The 20,307-nt window shown below is 40.9% G+C and overlaps 3 protein-coding genes across 3 annotated transcripts; all 3 read left to right on the top strand.

Annotated features, from left to right (window-relative positions):
* The first annotated feature begins 1,080 nt into the window (after nt 1-1,080).
* On the top strand, nt 1,081-2,028 carry LOC117350466 (olfactory receptor 1509-like). The gene has a single exon (XM_033924759.1). It carries the CDS (start codon nt 1,081-1,083, stop codon nt 2,026-2,028), a length of 948 nt encoding a protein of 315 aa, XP_033780650.1.
* A 6,299-nt stretch (nt 2,029-8,327) lies between these two features.
* On the top strand, nt 8,328-9,275 carry LOC117350465 (olfactory receptor 1509-like). Its single transcript, XM_033924758.1, has one exon. The coding sequence runs from the start codon at nt 8,328-8,330 to the stop codon at nt 9,273-9,275; it is 948 nt and encodes a 315-aa protein (XP_033780649.1).
* A 9,462-nt stretch (nt 9,276-18,737) lies between these two features.
* Nucleotides 18,738-19,685, top strand: LOC117350464 (olfactory receptor 1509-like). Its single transcript, XM_033924757.1, has one exon. It carries the CDS (start codon nt 18,738-18,740, stop codon nt 19,683-19,685), a length of 948 nt encoding a protein of 315 aa, XP_033780648.1.
* The last annotated feature ends 622 nt before the right edge of the window (nt 19,686-20,307 follow it).

Raw genomic sequence — 20,307 nt, 5'->3', positions numbered from 1 at the left:
ATAACATTGCGACTTGTACATCAGACACACTCCTCATATATATCTCTCATATTCCCCACCGCCCTTTTCAAATAATTCAAATACGCTCTTTAATTGGCAAAAAAGTTGGCCGCAGCTTTATTTAACATCATCTTCAATACTCAATTGATTATAACATTTAACATACAACCAATTCTCAAACAATTTTTCAAATTTCTTGAATCAATTCCTGGTGCTAATCAGTATCGAACTAGCCCCAGTTTCCACCTATCCTCCTTTACATTCGCCGATGACCCACGGTGTCGTCAAGCCACCTCAACTCGTGGCGGTGCGGCCACGAGGACATAATTAAACTCCTATCTCATTTATATTAACTTTCAAACCATTTGTAATAAAATGCTCTCCTCTAGGCCCATCCTCCAGCTGCGAGCCCCACCCCCCCAACCATCTCCCCAAACACCCATCTCCACCATGTACTCCTCTGCCCCATCTCCTACCCGCTTGGGTGAGAAGAAGGGGAACGCCGACTCCTCCCGCACCACCCTCTTCTTCCCCTCTCCCACAAAACTAATTTTTACCCGCCCAAACTCAACTCCCAATCCCATTCCTTCCCTTCCCACCTCTCCTTTAGCCAATCCCCGATCTCCTCACTCCCACTAATCCTATTCTTTCCTTTCCGCCCCCACCCTAACCCTTCTCCTTTTTCCTGCCCCCACCAAATTTTCTTTTGGGCTTTGCTTTTGCCCAATGTTATTAGCCACCCAATTTAAACTGGGTGCCCCCTTTAAACTTAAAATTATAGCAAACAAGAGATTCTGAGCGAGGGTATTATAAAGAAATGCTTAAAATGTATTGGAAACTTCAAAATGGTGGGTTTTTCATCAGAAATTGAAAAGGACTAGAGACAGAATATGACATGGCAACTCATTAAGGTCCTCTTCTACTATGGTGTGCTGACGGATTAGTGCGTGCTAAATCTGCAACCGTACCTTAGTAAAAGGACCGATAAGATTTTATCATGAATATCAATTTTCTTTTTGTGCATCTGTCTTCTACTATCTCTTGTGTTTCTCTTTCCCTGCAGTTGATAAAGTGGAAGGAATGGCAGTCCGGAATGAAACCAGAGTCACACATTTCATCCTTCTCGGACTTTCTAATAATCCAGACTTACAGATATTATTCTTTGTGCTCTTTCTAGTGATGTACCTGCTCATTATAGCTGGGAATCTCCTCATTATGACAACCATATATGTGGACTCTCAACTGCACACTCCCATGTACTTCCTCCTTTGCAACTTGTCTTTAATAGATTTGAGCATTTCCACAGTCACTGTCCCCAGGGCCTTGGCTCTCTTTCTTTTGCTAAAAAACACAATCTCTTTCAGAGACTGTATGACTCAGTTGTTTTTCTTGCATTTAATTGCAGGTGCAGAAGGCATTCACCTGGTCCTGATGGCTTATGACCGCTATGTTGCCATCTGCAATCCTTTACGTTATACCACAATAATGAACAGACAAACCTGTCTCTTGCTGGTAGCGTCTACATGGGCAGGAGGTTTCTTTCATTCCATTTCACAATCACTTCCAATAATCCTGCTGCCATTCTGTGGTCCTAATGAGTTAGATCATTTCCTTTGTGATGGCCAACCCTTATCTATGTTGGCTTGCTCTAGTACCGTTATTAGTGAAATCGTAGATATAGTCAACAGTGGATTTTTGGCCCTCAGTTGTTTCTTAGTTCTGGTCATATCTTATACCTACATCATCTCCACTATCTTAAAAGTTCACTCAGGTGAGGGAAGGCAAAAAGCTTTCTCAACTTGTGCCACCCACCTACTGGTGGTCATTTTGTATTATGGTCCCATTGTTTTCATCTACATGAGACCTTCAGTGACATTTACAATTGATAAACCACTTGCTGTTTTTTACAGCATTGTGACCCCTTTTTTAAATCCCATTATTTATACTCTCAGAAATGAGAGGGCAAGAAAAGCCATGAAGAAACTGGGAAGTAGGAAAATCTCTTGTATGAGGAAACACATAAACTGATTTCGGACCATTTAAAGAATGGCATCATCATGTCAACTATCTACATTCAATGATTCTTTTTCATTCTTTAATCTACTCTTTATAATTCTGATTATTTGACCGTTGATTATATTTTTAATAGAATATCCATTGAAAGGTTTAGCAAAACTGAATGAATTATGTTATTCCTAGTGAAAAAGGAACCTCGTCTTCTTCGAGTACCCTTATGTGATCATTTAACATGCATTGATTGTTTTCTTTTAAAATATTGTTTTTACGATTTTGTACTAGTTTCATTCTAAGGTACTGTACTTATATATAATGATCGAATAAACCAATCTATTAAACTTGCTTTTCAAGAATGCTTTCACTGTTTGATACTTTACAGTATGGATACTGTATGGTGATCCTAGCCTGCTAACCAATATGCAGATGTTGACCTGAATGGGGAGGGGGGGGGGGGTTGGATGTGAAAAAATTTGAAGTTCATTGTACTTTGACCATCAAATTGTTATCTCCTTTTTCATTGGACCCTCTCATGTGCTTTGTCTCCTGCATGGTGTTTTAACCCCTCATATCACCTTCTGAAGTGGACTTGTATTTCATACCGATGTTGGAGACTTAAAATTCTATCCCAGAGTGGAGGAGTTTTCTGGTGGTTGGAGAAGCCGCCTTAGCAACCTGAGGTTGTGAGTTTGATTCTCACTGCTGCTCCTTATGACTCTGTGCAAGTCACTTAGCAGATCATTGCCTCAGGCACAAAATAAGAACCTGTCTAGAATATGTAAACCACTTTGCAACCACACAGAAAAAGCATCCCCTGTCCTTTGCACCAAACTGGAACCATCAGTAGATTTAAGTTATATAAGCAGTCTTTGCCCTACTGAAGGTATTTTGCCTGTTAGCGTGACCTAACCCACATGTTTGTTTGTTTGTTTTCAAAAAATCTTTTGAGAGTGTTTGTCATGAGTTGAGAATGAGTATGTAAGCGTTAACCAGCTGCCGTGTTTATATTGGCGAGCGCTAACTGGTTAACAGATTTAACTCAACAGGACTTCCTATTCCTCTAAACTAGGATGTGGCCAGTTCTCCCACCTTAACTTTTATGAGGTAATGTAGAATAATATGAACATTCCTGCATAATCCTCTGTTCCCTCTAAACTGAGTGGGAGTCCGCCATCTACAGTCCTGCCAGTGGAGGGTGCTGTTTTACTATCACATTTTCAATAGTGAGGGACAGGCAAGTTCTATGGGACTCCAGAAAACCTGTCTATCCCTAGAGATTGAAAGCACAGTATTGAAGTGCTGCCCCCTAATGGTAGCAATGCAGTTGGATGACACCCACTTAGCTTAGAAGGATCAGTGTGCATGATCTAAAAAAAAAAAAAAAAAGCCTTAATTACTGCTGCATTAGAAAAATCTCACAGTAAGATGTCTTTCCTGTTTTACAGGTCCATTGACTAAGCTGCACCGTCCAGCCACCCTTAGGAATAGAACAGGTAGCTTGACATTTAGTGCTGTTTGTCAACCCAGCTTAGTAAAAGGACCCATTAGTAAGATGGCTCCTAAATGATTTTTTGGAAGTATTATGTCTCAAGAAGCAAACTTTTTTTTTCTCTCTGCTGATCTGAATCCCTCCTTCCTGTTTTTGTGATTCCATCAAATAATTGTGGTTTTTTAAAAGAAATATTAAAGGGAGTTTAAAAATGATTATTTGACAGAAGTTATTTATCTAGTTTTCTATACTGTTCTCTCAGGGGAGCTCAGAATGCTCACATTAATTTATTCAGGTACACAAGCATTTTTCCTTGTCTGTCTTGGTGGGCACTCCGTAAAAGAAATAAACATTCTTTAAACCAGTCATAAAGTTCACTGGTAAGCACATTGCATGTTGTCCATCTCTGTTCTACGGTGTGTGAAAGTCCTCAGCTAATGTTTCTACCATGGAGACTTTCCTTCAACATGCCAGTTTCAATTGCAAAGGGCAAACAAGTTCTATGGGACTTTCAGGGGACCAAGCTGACTCTCATGATTGAAAGCAATATAGAAGCACTGCCAAAGTACTGTGGTGTGCCTTTGAAGGAACACTGAGTAAGAAATAATGCACATCTCTTTTCTACAAATGACTTATTCTTTTGGTTCTTAAAAAATCCAGATATGCTTTGAAATTTTGAGAGGAAAAATTGAGAAAAAGACTTCTATCTATGAGGGAGTGCCGAGAAGTTCTCAACCCAACAAAGAAGAGAATGACTTGGATATAATTTAATCAATGATCTGAAATAATGCCAAAACATTGAATTTTATTTCTGCAAATTGGCACTTAATGAAATAAGATAACACTCTTTACAGCGACAGTGGCGAAATAACGCTCAGAATTTAGGAAGTTGGTTGGTTGGTCTGAGAGAACTTTTCAGCACCCCCTTGTGTTTTGCAAGTAAGACTTACCAAATGCACTCAATTGGTTTGAAACTTTTTTTTTCATAGATGTGCTGGGGAATAGTGTAAAGCATTGTTTAACCACCTGCTTCTTTTGAGATCCTCAAAGCTTATAATCCCAAGAGGCCCAAATACAGCTTAAGTATATTACTTTGCTGCCTAAGAAAATCTTCGGCTTGTATACGTTAGTGGAGATTCTGTAATATACAGGATTATATTTGGTATTTTGAAATGAGCAAAGCAAAAATCATCAATTCAGGTGACGGATTCCAATTAATATATTGTAAGTATCTTTTTTTACATTTAGCTTTCTGGTTTATGTAGCTTTTAAATTTCAGTCTTCTAACAAAAGTATTAAAATGTACCGTAATATTGTAAATATACCTCAGCAAGAGAGTAAAGCTAGGAAACACCAAAAGAATATTTATTTAGGATCAGGATAAAGGATATATTATGATCCTTAATTAGCAGCAGGCTTTTCTTCCGATTTCAGTATATATGCTGTTCCACAGTAACCTACAGAGTTCCCTACTTAAAATCTACATAAACTAATATCTAACTCAACTGTATTATACTTCAAACCGCTGTCCTGTAATTCTAACAACAGCTCAATGTTCCCCTCTATTGAATGCTTACTACATCTCCTGTCTGGTATCTACCTCATAATTTAAGGCTTACTTTATATTTCATTGTTGTAATTCCTAAACATAAGAACATAAGAAGTTGCCTCCACTGGGTCAGACCAGAGGTCCATCATGCCCAGCGGTCCACTCCCGCGGCGGCCCATCAGGTCTATGACCTGTGAAGTGGATCCTGACCACTTCTATAACCTACCTCTATCTGTACTCCTCAATCCCCTCTACTTCTATCTGTACCCCTCAATCCCCTCTACTTCTATCTGTACCCCTCAATCCCCTTATCTTTTAGGAACCTATCTAGATCTCCTTGAACCCCTGTAGCGTGCTCTGGCCTATCACAACCTCCGGAAGTGCATTCCATGTGTCCACCACCCTCTGAGTGAAAAAGAACTTCCTAGCATTTGTTCTAAGCCTGTCCTTTTTCAATTTCTCCGAGTGCCCTCTTGTACTTGTGGTTCCCCACAGTCTGAAGAATCTGTCCCTGTCTACCTTCTCTATGCCCTTCAGGATTTTGAAGGTTTCTATCATGTCTCCTCTAAGTCTCCGCTTTTCCAGGGAGAATAGCCCCAGCATTTCCAATCTGTCAGCGTATGAGAAGTTTTCCATACCTTTTATCAGTTTTGTCGCTCTTCTCTGGACTCCCTCCATTGATTTGTAAGATGCTGTCAGCCTAGATAGGCATAGAGTGACCCAGAAATTGAAGATTTACATTAGGTCAGATCTTCATTTCAGGACTTATTCTCTATAGCAGTGTTCTTCAACCTTTTTACACCTGTGGACCGGCAGAAAAAAAATAATTATTTTGTGGACCGGCAAACTACTAGGACTAAAATTTAAAAATCCCGTTTCCGCCCCATCTCCGCGAGCTCGGTCCCCACAAATCATCTGATCCCATCCACACAAGCCTCAGTTATGATTTTATATTGAATGTATTTTATTAAAGTATAAAAAGAAACAATATTCTGTAGAATTGTCATTTTATAAATACAAATAATTCAGAGCAAGGATCAACAAAACCCCTGTCTCCCCTCCCCTTCACATATATCCCCTCTACTATCAAGAAAACTGAACAAGCCAAATTATTACAGAATGCTACACAGAAATATCATGCTAACAGAATACTGAAGTAACACATGACAGGAATAGTTTTAGGGGAGTGCAACTAGGTCAACTGCCCCCTGGTCAGAGAGCGCCCTAAGCCAGCTGAAAGCTAAAGAAGCACTGCCTGGGTTTTGCAGTCCCCAGTTATGTCTAACACCAGCTCTAGCAGGATATATATTTCAAATCTGATATATTCTAATCACAAAATAGAAATAAAATTATTTTTTTCTACCTTTTGTCGTCTCTGGTTTCTGCTTTCAATCTTTTTTTCACTCTCTTCCTTCCAGCGTATGCCCTCTCTGTCTCTTCAATCCAGCATCTGCCCCTTCCATCCACTATCTGTCCTCTCCCCCTTCCATATGGTATCTGTCTTCTTTCTATGTCCCTCTCCCCTTTCCATCCAGCTTGTGCCCCTCTCTCCTATTTACATGATTCATTCCAGCTTCACTGCTCTCTTCATTTTTATCTCTCCTACACCAGATCTATCATCGTTGTCCCTCTGCTTATTTTTCTGCTGACCCCTTCCTATCATCAATCTCTCTACTTTCTCATGCCTGTGTCTCCCCTTCCCCTCCTCTAATCTCTCTGCCAGCTGTTTCCTTCCTTTTTTCATTCTCCCTTCCCTCCTCCTCCTGTCCAGCAGTAACTCTCTTCCCTTCCTCCCCTCCCAGCAGCATCTCTCCGTCTCCCTCTCCAGTAGCAGCTGTCCCTTTTTTTTCCTTGCCCAGCAGCTTCCCAGATTCCTTTCCCTCCTCCCCTCCCAGAAGCATCTCACCGTCTCCTTCTCCCTCTCCAGTAGCAGCTGTCCCTTTTTTTCCTAGCCCAGCAGCTTCCCAGATTCCTTTCCCTCCTCCCCTCCCAGAAGCATCTCTCCTTCTCCCTATCCAGTAGCAGCTGTCCCTTTTTTTTCCTGGCCCAGCAGCTTCCCAGATTCCTTTCCCTCCTCCCCTCCCAGATGCATCTCTCCTTCTCCCTATCCAGTAGCAGCTGTCCCTTTTTTCCCCTCCCAGCAGCTCTCCTTTACTTCCCAGCGCAGCGATTCACGAAGGCAGCCTCGGGTCCTTTGTTGGGTCGCGCCGCCTCTGAGGAAAGAGGAAGTTGCATCATCAGAGGCAGCCGCGACTCAGCAAAAGCCCCGAGGCTGCCTTCGTGAATCGCTGCGCTGGGAAGTAAAGGAGAGCTGCAGAGAGGGAAGAAAGCCACTGTCGGAGGCTCCCCAAGATCTCTCCGGCCCAGCGCACGCTTCCGATGCTGATCTTGCCGGTCCTCCGCGGACCGGCGGTTGAAGAACTGTGCTCTATAGGATGCTGATTGCATGTCTATCTCGCCAAACAGATGCCTTAAATTTAGACCAGCATTTTGCAGTCCTACATTTAAGGCATCTGTCTCACACCTATGGAGATGCATAGGGATGCTTAAGCATGCCCAAGGCCACTTCCGGGTGAAACCATGTCCATGCCTCACCTTGGGCATGCTTAAGAGTCTCTATATGTTTCTATAGATATGCTATAGACAGCTACAGGCTCCCTGTGCTATAAAATGCTTTCGCGCTCTACTAAAAGGGGGGGGATAAGTGATTTGTCTAGCAATGTATTCTTATATGTCACACCCCTAATTTGTTGTTCTTTTTAATTTTTGCCTTTGCATGATGTAAACCACTTAAGAATGTAAAGCAGTATGTCAAGCACTAATAAACTTGAAACTATAGCAAACAAGAGATTCTGAGCAAGGGGATTATAAAGAAATGTTTTAGATGTATTAGAAATTTCAAAATGGTGAGTTTTTAGTCAGAAATTGAAAAAGGACTACAGACAGAATATGACATGGCAACTCATTTAGGGGTCCTTTTACAAAGGCACGCTAGCGGTTTAACGTGCATAATACCGCGTGCTAAACCACCGGATGCGCTAGCCACTACCGCCTCCTCTTGAGCTGGCGGTAGTTTTTGGCCAGTGCAGGGGTTTAGCGCGTGATGAAAAGTCACGCGCGTTAACCCCGCTAGCGCGCCTTTGTAAAAGGAGCCCTTAGTGTGCCTTTGTAAAAGAGGGGGTTAGTCTTTATCATGAATATCAATTTTCTTTTTGTGCATCTGTCTTCTACTATCTCTTGTGTTTCTCTTTCCCTGCAGTTGATAAAGTGGAAGGAATGGCAGTCCGGAATGAAACCAGAGTCACACATTTCATCCTTCTCGGACTTTCCAGTAATCCAGACTTACAGATAATATTTTTTGTGATGTTTCTAGTGATGTACTTGCTCGTTATAGCTGGGAATCTTCTCATTATGATAACCATATATGTGGACTCTCAACTGCACACTCCTATGTACTTCTTCCTTTGCAACTTGTCTTTAATAGATTTGAGCATTTCCACAGTCACTGTTCCCAGGGCCTTGGCTCTCTTTCTCTTGTTGAGCAAAACTATTTCGTTTGTTGATTGCATGACCCAATTGTTTTTCTTGCATTTTGTCGGAGGTACAGAATGCCTTCACCTGGTCCTGATGGCTTATGACCGCTATGTTGCCATCTGCAATCCTTTGCGTTATACCACAATAATGAACAGACAAACCTGTCTCTTGCTGGTAGCTTCTACATGGGCAGGAGGTTTCTTTCATTCCTTTTCACAATCACTTCCAATAATCCTGCTGCCGTTCTGTGGTCCTAATGAGTTAGATCATTTCCTTTGTGATGGCCAACCCTTATCTATGTTGGCTTGCTCTAGTACCGTTATTAGTGAAACCGTGGATATAGTCAACAGTGGATCTTTAGCCCTCAGCTGTTTCTTGGTGCTGGTCATATCTTACACCTACATCATCTCCACTATCTTAAAAATTCACTCAGGTGAGGGGAGGCAGAAAGCTTTCTCTACTTGTGCCACCCACCTACTGGTGGTCATTTTGTATTATGGTCCTATTGTTTTCATCTACATGAGACCTTCAGTGACATTTGCAATTGATAAACCACTTGCTGTTTTTTACAGCATCGTGACCCCTTTTTTAAATCCCATTATTTATACTCTCAGAAATGAGAAGGCAAGAAAAGCCATGAAGAAGCTGGGAAATAGGAAAATCTCTTGTATGAGGAAACACATAAACTGATTTCGGACCATTTAAAGAATGGCACCATCATGTCAACTATCTACATTCAATGATTCTTTTTCATTCTTTAATCTACTCTTTATAATTCTGATTATTTGACCGTTGATTATATTTTTAATAGAATATCCATTGAAAGGTTTAGCAAAACTGAATGAATTATGTTATTCCTAATGAAAAAGGAACCTTTAACATGCATTGCTTGTTTTCTTTTTAAAATATTGTTTTTACGATTTTTAACTAGTTTCATTCTAAGATACTGTACTTATTTATAATGAATTAATAAACTAATCTGTTAAATTTGCTTTTCAAGAATTCTTTCACTGTTTGATACTTTACAGATGTCGTCCTGAATGGTTTTGTTTTTTTTGATGTGAAAAAATTTGAAGTTCATTGTGATTTGACCATCAAATTGTTATCTCCTTTCTTATTGGATCCCTTTCATGCGCTTTGTCTTCTGCATGGTGTTTTAATCCCTCATATCACCTTCTGAAGTTGTCTTGTATTTCTTATCGATGTTGGAAACTTAGAATTCCATCCCAGAGTTGAGGAATGTCCTGGTGGTTTGAGCAGCCGCCTTAGCAACCTGAGGTTGTGAGTTTGATTCCCACTGCAGCTCCTTGTGACTCTGTTCAAATCGTTTGAGGGTGTGTGTCATGAGCTGAGAATGAGTCGTGTTTGTATTGCCGAGCGCTAACTGGTTAACAGATTTGACATGGCAAGACTTCCTATTCCTCAAGTTTCAAATTTATTAATATTTTGATATACCGACCATCACAAGTATCTGGTTGGTTTACAATAATAAAAAGTAAAAAATTATTTAAAATATTAAAATTATGTATAACAAAAAAGAAAAAGAAATGTCTAAATAAAAATAGGGGGATTGAGATCAAAACAAAGACTTGATTATAATGGGTATGGGATAAAAGGAAAGAAAGGGGAAGGGAAAGTTGTTTTTTAATTACATTGTATAAATGAAAATAAAAGGGTTTTCTCAATAATAATAAGACGGTTATCAATGATAGCCCAGTTATAAGTTTAACAACTATGATTTGCTCTGGTTGCTGGCTTTGGGCACTTGAGATACAAAGTCTTCGTCTCTAATTGTGAGTAAGATTTACCTCTTAGTTCCATCGTTGGCCTTATTTAGGAGTTTGAGTAGTGATACTAATTCTAGATTTGGACAGTTTATAACAGTTAGCATGGCATGTTAGCAGTTACTATTGAATGGGGCAGTAGTGTGCTTTACGGGTAACCTGCTGTAAAAAAACCAATACATAAATTCCAACTAGGGCTACCCTACTGCTCACCTTCATGAATGAAATGGACAAATCTGTGGTATCAAGTGCATATTTTAGGAAAAGGGTTGATTTCTTTTTGTGGTGAGACTATTCAAGTCTTCCCAGATGTATGTTGATCTACACAACTTCAGAGGAAGGCTTTTCTTGCCTTGAAGAGCCTAGTATTGGCAAAGGAGGCTACTTTTTTTTCCTTCACTTCCCTTCTGTTTGGTTATATTTCAAGGTAAACAATATATATTTTTTGATCCTTTGCAGTTGGAAAATATTGTATTGGGATCCTGAAAGTGTTGTGGGAAACATATTGGAGTTTAATTGCATTTGAAGTCTTTTTTGAGTTTTGACTTGTTTTTGATATCTTGATTGATTTACCTTCATTTTATAATTTCTTATTAGAGCTGTTAAGGGAAATGTACATATATTTCAAAAAAGCAAAATAAAAAAGAACGGAAAACACTGTAAAAACGCATTTTATTTTAGCTTGTCAAAAGTAGCAAATTCTATTATTGAGAAGCCTAAATATTATACTTAAGGGATTGGATGCAGTTACTATATCAAGTGGGCCAGAATGATATTAGTGCATTTACAGGATTGAAGAGCCAACTGTGAGGGCCGCAATGGAGGACTTTGAGGCCCGCATGTGGCCCTGGGCCCGCACATTGGAGACCATTGTCCTAGGTCATTTAAGTTGTAGCCTGACAGACCTGCCGACATGATACTTAAATTTTCTTCTTCCAGTTATTACAGAATTTTCCATTTGTCAGGAAAACATAGCTGCCAGTTAACTTGACTATCACAAACAGTTAACCATTCCTCAAGATTCCTTAAATCACTTCTCATTCCGCCAGATATGCCCATTATATTGGAGAATTTAAATTCTTCTCTAAATGACAGTTCTTTCCCCCTAACCCATCTGCAATAGTCTTCATTATGATATTGGTGGTAAGACTATAGGACAAGAATTGAAGTTGTGCGTGGTAGACTTAAGAGTAAAGCCAAGAAATACTTTTTCATGAGGACGGTGGTCAATGTCTGGAATACCCAGCTGGTGAATACCATGTGGAATAAACACAGAGAATATTTTAAAAAAAACTTCTGAAAAGTTAATACAGTATATAATAACCACACTTAACACAGTAGATGATGACAGAAAAAGACCCTCATGGTCCATCCAGTCTACTCAACAAGACTACCATAACAGCACCAATCAATCCATGTAGACCCAGGTCTACATGGCGGGAGAGTATGGCACAGTGGTTAAAGCTACCCTCAGCACCCTGAGATTGTGGGTTCAAACCCACACTGCTCCTTGTGACCCTGGGCAAGTCACTTAATCCCCCCACTGCCCTACATCCATTAGATAGATTGTAAACCCACCAGGACAGACAGGGAAAAATTCCCAAATACCTGAATAAATTCATATAAACCATTCTGAGCTCCCCTGGGAGAATGGCATAGAAAAAGTAATAAATAAATAAATAATAAATATGCTGGTGCTGAAATCACCACCATGTCATCCATATAAGCAGCCAAACACGATGAAAATGATAAGTTGAATACTGTCAGCAGTACATCGCATATCAGTCAAGGTGCCTTCCTCTCCCTTCTAGGCTGCTCAGTCCACCTCTCCCCCCCCTACTCACAGTAAGTAACACATAAAATGACCGACCATACTGAAGTTATCTAACCTTCACTTATCTCTCACTATTTGCAGGACACAGACCATACAAGTTTGTCTGGGAGGAGCCTAAGGTTTGGCTTGATTAGGGTTTTAGTTTTCTCCCTCACTCCTTGGGAGGAGCCTTAGGCATCTGAACCAATTAGGGGCTTTGGCTCCTCCCCATGTATCACATGATGCACCGGGAAGGCATTTAAGACAGGCAGGCCCTAAGCAGGAGTCAAAGAGTGGGCTTCCTGCTTCCAACATTTTTAAAAGGTATAGAGGAGATTTGGGGGTGGTTCATTGGTGCCTGGCACAGGGGGGGCATGGTGTGGGGGTGTTCTGTGTTGCAGGATGGATTGGGCATCTCTCCTGCCATTTGTTTTGGGTTTGGAGGGGGACAATGGCTTGGGGATGCCTGGCTCGGGGGGGGGGGGGCACATTTGTTGGGGATTGTTGGGGAGGGCCATCATCGGTGGCGGGGGGACTTTTTTTTTTTTTTTTAATGGGCCAGATATTTTGCATGTGTAATACATGCAATATATCTGTGCCATTGGAAAATAAAAAGCCAGGCAGACAGGTTACCGACAAGTCTAGACAAATTGGTTTTTACGATCGCTAAAACCCCATTTTGAATAGCCAAGTGATGTTAGTACATCAATCGCTTGGCTTTTTTGCATGGGGTTTTAGCTAATTTGCATGGCCGGATTAGAAAATAGGTGATTGAGGGGGAAAACATGCAGTGGGCCGTTTTGTGAATTGGGTCGGTAACAGCAATCATCGCTAGACCCTTAAATGACTCATTAACCACTTAATTTGAACGCCTAAGTCCTGCTCAACGTTAGACAAGACTTGGGCACCCTTTATAGAATCAGGGCCTACATATGCAAGTTGATATTCCATGGCTCACCCTTATATTTGCCCCTTTATAGAATAATGGTGGTGATGGGAACATGCAGAGCAGTACACACATATATTTGCACAAGTAACTGCTAATTAGGTCCTTTGGAGTAGAGGAGTGGCCTAGTAGAGCAAGTGCCTCAACACTCTGAGGTTGTGAGCTTGATTCCCACTGCATCTCCTGGGAAGTCTGGGCAAGTCACTTAAAACTTGATTGTCCCAGGTACAAAATAAGTACCTGTCTAAAAAATGTGTAAACCACACAGTAAAATCAGTATGTCAAGTCCCATTCCACTTTACACACAGGAGAACTTTTTATCTGGAAGACTTTCTAGATGGATCTTAAACAAGAGAAACTGGTTGGTTTTTTTTCTATCATGTACTATGTTGCTATAAATATAGATCTTTTCTTTTGAATGACAAGTGTTTCATAAATGGAATTTTAACATTTGGTTAGACAATCATTTGTTATTCCAGCTACAAAGCAAACTTCATGGACAGAAGCAGTATGCCTTTTCCCTACATATGCTATTTCTGTAATCAACTGCTCTGGAGAGGCTTTATCTAGGTAAACAAGCAGACTGTTGAATGTGTCTTACATTTGCAAATCCCTGAACTTTTTCTCTCAGGTACTACTGGGCTGTTTCTCTGCTGAGACCTCGAAACACTGGAATACACGAGAGCTAGTCTAAAGAGAAACAGTTGTTCTGGATAGGTAAAACCATAGAATTTTGGTCTTTGGAATATTTGATTTTCTTATAACATGCCCTCTGGTTCTAGTATTTTTGGAAAGAGTGAACAAGCATATGATGTACAGTGCTTCCTCGGTCATTCGCAGTATTTTCCGACCGCGAATGACCGGGCAGGAGAGGGCAGCTGGAGAGGCAGGAGAGAGTAGCCGGAGCACCGGCGAGTGAAGGAAATCACTCGCAGTATGCGCCAACCGCCTCTTCCTGCACTAAAGTCAGGCTTTGACATGTAGCTCCTGATTGGTGAGGCCCGACTTTAGTGCAGGAAGAGGCAGTCGGAGCATACTGCGAGTGATTTCCTTCACTCGCTGATGCTCCGGCTGCTCTCTCCTGCCTCTCCTGTCTCCCTATATTCGCGCAACATTCACGGAACCCCTGCGAATATCGGGGGAGTACTGTATATAGATACAATGAATGTTTTTTATATCTTCATTGAAGATTAAGGGCCTCTTTTACAAAGCCACGCGGTAACAGCCCCGAAGCGCATAGAGATTTAATGGGCTTCGGGGATGTTGCCGTGCGGCTTTGTAGAAGAGGGGGTAAGTATTCCTTTGCTCTGCTTTTGATGATATTACAGGGCCAGCTACATGGTAGAAGCCTTTGAGGGAATGCATATCTCTGTTTTCCATATGACTTACAGGGTTGAAAAAATAACCACCCAGATAAATGTTAAATCAGTGTCTACATGCAAAATGTATTCACTTGGAGTTCAAATGTTCCAAACTATTGCTTTTCACAGAAGTACTGGAGACCAATGGAAATAGAAAGTTAATTAACCACCTGCTTCTTTTGACTTCCTCCAATAAATATAATCCCAGGAGTCTCATACAATTTAAGTTCGTCTCTTTGCTGCTTACTAAAGAAAATTTTCTGCCTAATGCTGTTGACAGATCTAGAGAGGTAGAGAATACCCACTCTCCAGAATTTCTGAATTTATGGGTATAAATAAAATCATACTTTGCAGTATATTTGATAAATTTGTTTGGTATTTGGAAATAAGACAGCAAAAATCGTCCGTTCAAGTCACAAGCTGTAAGTATTTTACTCTCTTAAATTTATAATATTTATAGTGTACCATCTTCTAATTTTGTCTTTTAATATAGATGTTAAAATATAATGTTAAAAATACACAGAACTACCCCCTCCTTTTATCGAGGTGGACTAGCACAGGCTGGCGAGGTGTTATGATTCTCATAAAGCTGGGATTATCCATGCAGGTGCAGGACAAATGATATGTTATGATCTCTGCAAAACCTTGGCTAGACTATGGCGTTTGAAAAGGAAGAGCGAGGAATTAATTGTCAGATTGGAATTGTATTGCCAGTGATATCACGTCTTGATTACAGAACTCATTAATTAGGCGCCCTTTGTATCAAGCAGTGCCAGAGATTTTTAGCGTGAGCTGGCGCGGTAAATGCTCCGACGCTCCTAGAAGTCCGAGGGGCGTCAGGGTACTGACTTTGCCTGCTCACACTAAAAGCCTCTAGGGCCGCTTGATAAAAGGGAGGAAGTATATTATTTATATTTAGATCCAGATCATGATGGTTATGTCCATATCATGAAATAACGTCTTGAGCAAGAGGGACGAAGGTTAGTGGGTAGAAACGTAGAAACATAGAAAGATGACGGCAGATAAGGGCTATAGCCCATCAAGTCTGCCCACACTATTGACCCACCCTTTTAAGGCTACTGACCCCCCCTTTAATGACCCACTCATTTAAGTCTATACCCTAGTGACCCTATAGAAACATAGAAAGATGACGGCAGATAAGGGCTATAGCCCATCAAGTCTGCCCACACTATTGACCCACCCTTTTAAGGCTACTGACCCCCCTTTAATGACCCGCTCATTTAAGTCTATACCCTAGTGACCCTATAGAAACATAGAAAGATGACGGCAGATAAGGGCTATAGCCCATCAAGTCTGCCCACACTATTGACCCACCCTTTTAAGGCTACTGACCCCCCCTTTAATGACCCGCTCATTTAAGTCTATACCCTAGTGACCCTATAGAAACATAGAAAGATGACGGCAGATAAGGGCTAGCATATGGTGAGTAGATTTCATGCGGGGAAAGTGCTGATCTGAGGTTTTGTGCTGATCTTGATACATAGGATTGAGATGGCATTTTTTTTAAAGGAGTTTTTTCTTAGGCTATAAGATGGGTAGATTTTTATTTACAATCTTCACCAGATAGAAATTGTTCTGAGGCAGTGAGTGATATCATTTATTTATTTGAGTTTATTAACTGCCATTATGAAGAGATTCACCCAAGGGGATGTATAGCAAGTAGAATTCAACATAAAACATAATTTTGTTAACAGTAGTAAAAGGACCAAATATAAACAATAGCCCTCTGTTACAAAGGCGCACTGAATGGTCTGCGCTGCTTCGACGCTCACAGAACTCTGACCGCAGAACATTCAGCATGCCGGCTGGCGCTAAAAACCTCTTGCACGGTTTGGTAAAAAGGGGGGTGTGTGTGTCTGTGTAAAACAATGCTAGGATACCATGAAAGAGTAAAAGACGCATCACTTACATAAGAAATGCCTCTGCTGGGTCAGACCCGAGGTCCATTGTGCCCAGCAGTCCGCTCACGCGGTGGCCCAGCAGGTCCAGGACCTGTGCAGTAATCTTCTATCTATACTCCTCTATCTTCTTTTCCAGTAGGAATTTGTCTAATCCTTTCTTGAACCCCAGTACCGTACTCTGCCCAATCACGTCCTCTGGAAGCGCATTCCAGATGTCCACCACACGTTGGGTAAAAAAGAACTTCCTAGTATTTGTTCTGAATCTGTCCCCTATCAACTTTTCCGAGTGCCCTCTTGTTCTTTTCTTATTCGAAAGTTTGAAGAATCTGTCCCTCTCTACTTACTTTTAGAATGCCAAGGAAGCAGAGCGCAGGATTGCTACACAGTTGGCGTCGGCAATATTGGTTCGAAAGTCCTGAGGCAGTGATGAATAAGTCACAGAATGAGGGCTGACGCCGTATTTTTGAACCTGAGAATGCACGATAAAGAGAAATCAGCGTTTTAAATTCCCAAATAATAGAGATAGTTTCATTATTAATGCTAACATGAACGTTTTTGTAATGGCGATGATACGGTGGAGGTAGGGTCAGATGGGCTCACCTAAAATGGAGGCTTTTTCTTTCGTGAGCATTCATATATCTTTAAGCGCTCTTGTTTAGTGAATAATTAGTGAAGAGTATAATACTTTATTAAGGTTATTTACTTTTAGACCCAGCCTGAGGAGTATCGGAAGATGATGGCTTTTCTGACGGTTATATCCATATAATTAACATCTTGAGTGAACTGATGAACTGTGGTTGAGTATGAGGGAAAGAGGAGAGCAAGAACCACACGGTGAGTAGACTTGGGCCCTATTTTACTAAGGTGCGCTAATCGAATTAGCGCGCACTAAACGCTAACGTGTCCATAGACTAATATGCACGCGTTAGCATTTTGCACACGCCTCTGTGTGGGAAAAGTATTGATCTGAGAATCTATTTTAGGGGCAAAAGTTCCTTTATTTATTTAATTCATTTTTTATCTCGTTTTCCCCAAAGAGCTCAGTACAGGTTACAGGTTAACATACATAATATATAGTTAACAGGTTACAATTTGCCATAGTTGCAGTACAAGTTTTTTGATGCAAGTTTTATCATCATTTGACCCATAGTATATAATATACAATTTTAAATATAAATTTGACATAGTTACAGTGCAGGAAAGGGTGGAAGATGCATGGAACAGTCTCCTAGAAGAGGGAATTCAAAAGGGCCTGGGATAGGCACGTGGGATCTCTCTCTGAGATAATGGTTACTGCGGATGGGCAGACTAGGTGGGCCATTTGGCCTTTATCTGCCATCATGTTACAATGTTTCTATAACCATAAAGTTCTATGATATCACAATGCAGATGTAAAGAGCCTTAGCCAATAGGAAGAGGAGATGCAAATGTTAAGAGCCTTAGACAATAGGGAGAGGAGGAGATAGTGGATGCTGCAGATGGGCCATTTGGCCTTTATCTGCCATCATGTATCTATGTTTCTAATATAAAATTTTATCCTATGTGACACATACCGAGGATATAGTACCAAAATACATTAATATTTCTTTGTAATCTATTGGCCTTAGGCAGGGGAGTTAGATGAAGGGGTATTTTTTTTATTGCTTTCTCACAGACCATGTGCTGAGGGAAAAGCTGCAGCCTGCTTTAAGTCCCTTCATGTAGGACGGTTAATAAAGGTATTGTGAGAATACAAAGCTGTATAACTCGTAAAGCTAAAATAGCAGAGAAGTCAGATCATGAGAGACCAAAGTTATTTGGCAGTTTCAGTCCTTAGTACTACTTATTATTTCTGAAACACATAGCACTGGGACAGGTTCTTCAGCGTACTAGGAACTACAAAAACAAGAGGGCACTCAGAGAAATTGAAAGGAGACCGATTTAGAACCAATGCCAGAAAATTCTTCTTCACTCAGAGGGTGGTGGATACCTGGATTGCGCTCCTGGAAGATGTAATAGGACAGACTACATTAAGGGGTTTCAAAAAGGGATTAGATAAATTCCTGAAAGATAAGGGGATTGAGGGCTACAGATAAAGAGGGACACAGGAGCAAAAAGGGCAAAGATAAGAGGGAAGAGGGTTTTCAGGATATAAGGAAGTAGGAATCCAAGGGTTAGACAAAAGATCACTTACATGTCATGGACCTGATGGGCACGGGATTGTCGGCGCATGATTATTGGCGCGCCAATGTCCTTTGCGCTTTCGTTAAAAAACCGTCTAATCTTATGACTTCTTTTTATTATCTGTTGTGCTTGCTGTTTTCCAACAGTTTATAAATTGGAAGGAATGGCAGTGAGGAACGAAACCAGAGTGACACAATTCATCCTCCTCGGACTTTCTAGCAAGCCAGATGTACAGATAGCATTCTTTCTGCTGTTTCTAGTGATGTACATGGGCACCATCGCTGGGAATCTTCTCATTATGACAACCATATATGTGGATTTTCAACTGCACACGCCCATGTACTTCTTCCTCAGTACCTTGTCTTTCATCGATTTGGGTCTTTCCACAGTCACTGTCCCCAGAACTCTTGTTCTTTTTCTCTCAGAGAGAAAAACAATTTCTTTCAGTGACTGTTTGGCTCAAATGTTTTTCTTTCATTTCATTGGAGGTACAGAATGCTTCCATCTGGTCCTGATGGCTTATGACCGCTATGTTGCCATCTGCAATCCTTTGCGCTATACCACAATAATGAGCAGACGAGCCTGTGTCCTGCTGGTGTTTTCTACATGGGTATGTGGTTTCATTCATAGCTGCGGTCAGACTTTACCAATACTTCAGCTGTACTTCTGTGGTCCTAACGAGATAGATCATTTCTTTTGCGAAGGCCATGCCTTATCTGTGTTGGCTTGCTCCAGTACATTTTTCAGTGAGATCGCAGATTGGGCCAACAGCGGAATTGTAGCCGTTGGTTGCTTCTCGGTGTTGGTTGTATCCTATGCATACATCATCTCCACTGTCTTAAAAATTCCATCAGCTGAAGGAAGGCAGAAAGCTTTCTCGACCTGTGCCTCCCATCTCACGGTGGTCACTTTGTTTTTTGGTCCCATTGTCTATCTCTACTTGAGACCATCAGTAATAATTGATACTGACAAATTACTCTCTGTTTTTTATGCGACCATCACCCCTTTGTTAAACCCCTGCATTTATACTTTTAGAAACGAGAAGGTGAGAAATGTCCTGAAGAAACTGGGAAGTAGGAAAGTGTCTTCTCTGTGGACGTATAAGAAATGATGTTCTGCTCATTTAAAGAAACTCACCATTGTGTAAACCCTCTGCTTTACTGAAATATACTCTTTAATGCACACTTTAAAATTCTGATCAATTGATTAAGTTTTGAAATTAGGATTTCCTTTGAAAGGGATTATAAAGCTGAATAAATTATGCTGTTCTTAGTGGAAACTGGGAGCCATCTCGTGTCTCTTACACTTGAATTGATTGCTTTTATTTAAATATATATATATTTGTATAGATTCAGTAGCACTTTTGTTCTAATTCATTTTATATCTATTGGTTAAATAAACTGTTGCTTTCAGATACTAATTTTTGTTGTCGAGAACACATCTCGTGTGTGATTCACAGCACTGTTTCCCAAGCCATGCTGCCCTGGGGTGCTGTGGAGAAAATGCAAATGAGCTGCCAGTCCAGCACTCCACCTTCCTTCCCCCTGTGGGAGACCTCTCCCTTCCTCATGCTCCAGGAAAATACAAGAGGAAATGCAATTCTGGACTTAATTCTAAATGGACTGCGAGAACCGGCTTAAGGTATAGAAGTAGAAGGGACACTGGGAAACAGTGATCACAACATGATCCGCTTCGACCTGGACACAGGGGCGAAACATTGTAACAGAACGACG

The sequence above is a fragment of the Geotrypetes seraphini genome, chromosome 16, assembly GCF_902459505.1.
Source record: "Geotrypetes seraphini chromosome 16, aGeoSer1.1, whole genome shotgun sequence".
Lineage (NCBI taxonomy): Eukaryota > Metazoa > Chordata > Amphibia > Gymnophiona > Dermophiidae > Geotrypetes > Geotrypetes seraphini.
Note: the sequence above shows the minus strand (reverse complement) of the source record. Positions and strands in the feature narration are given on the sequence as shown.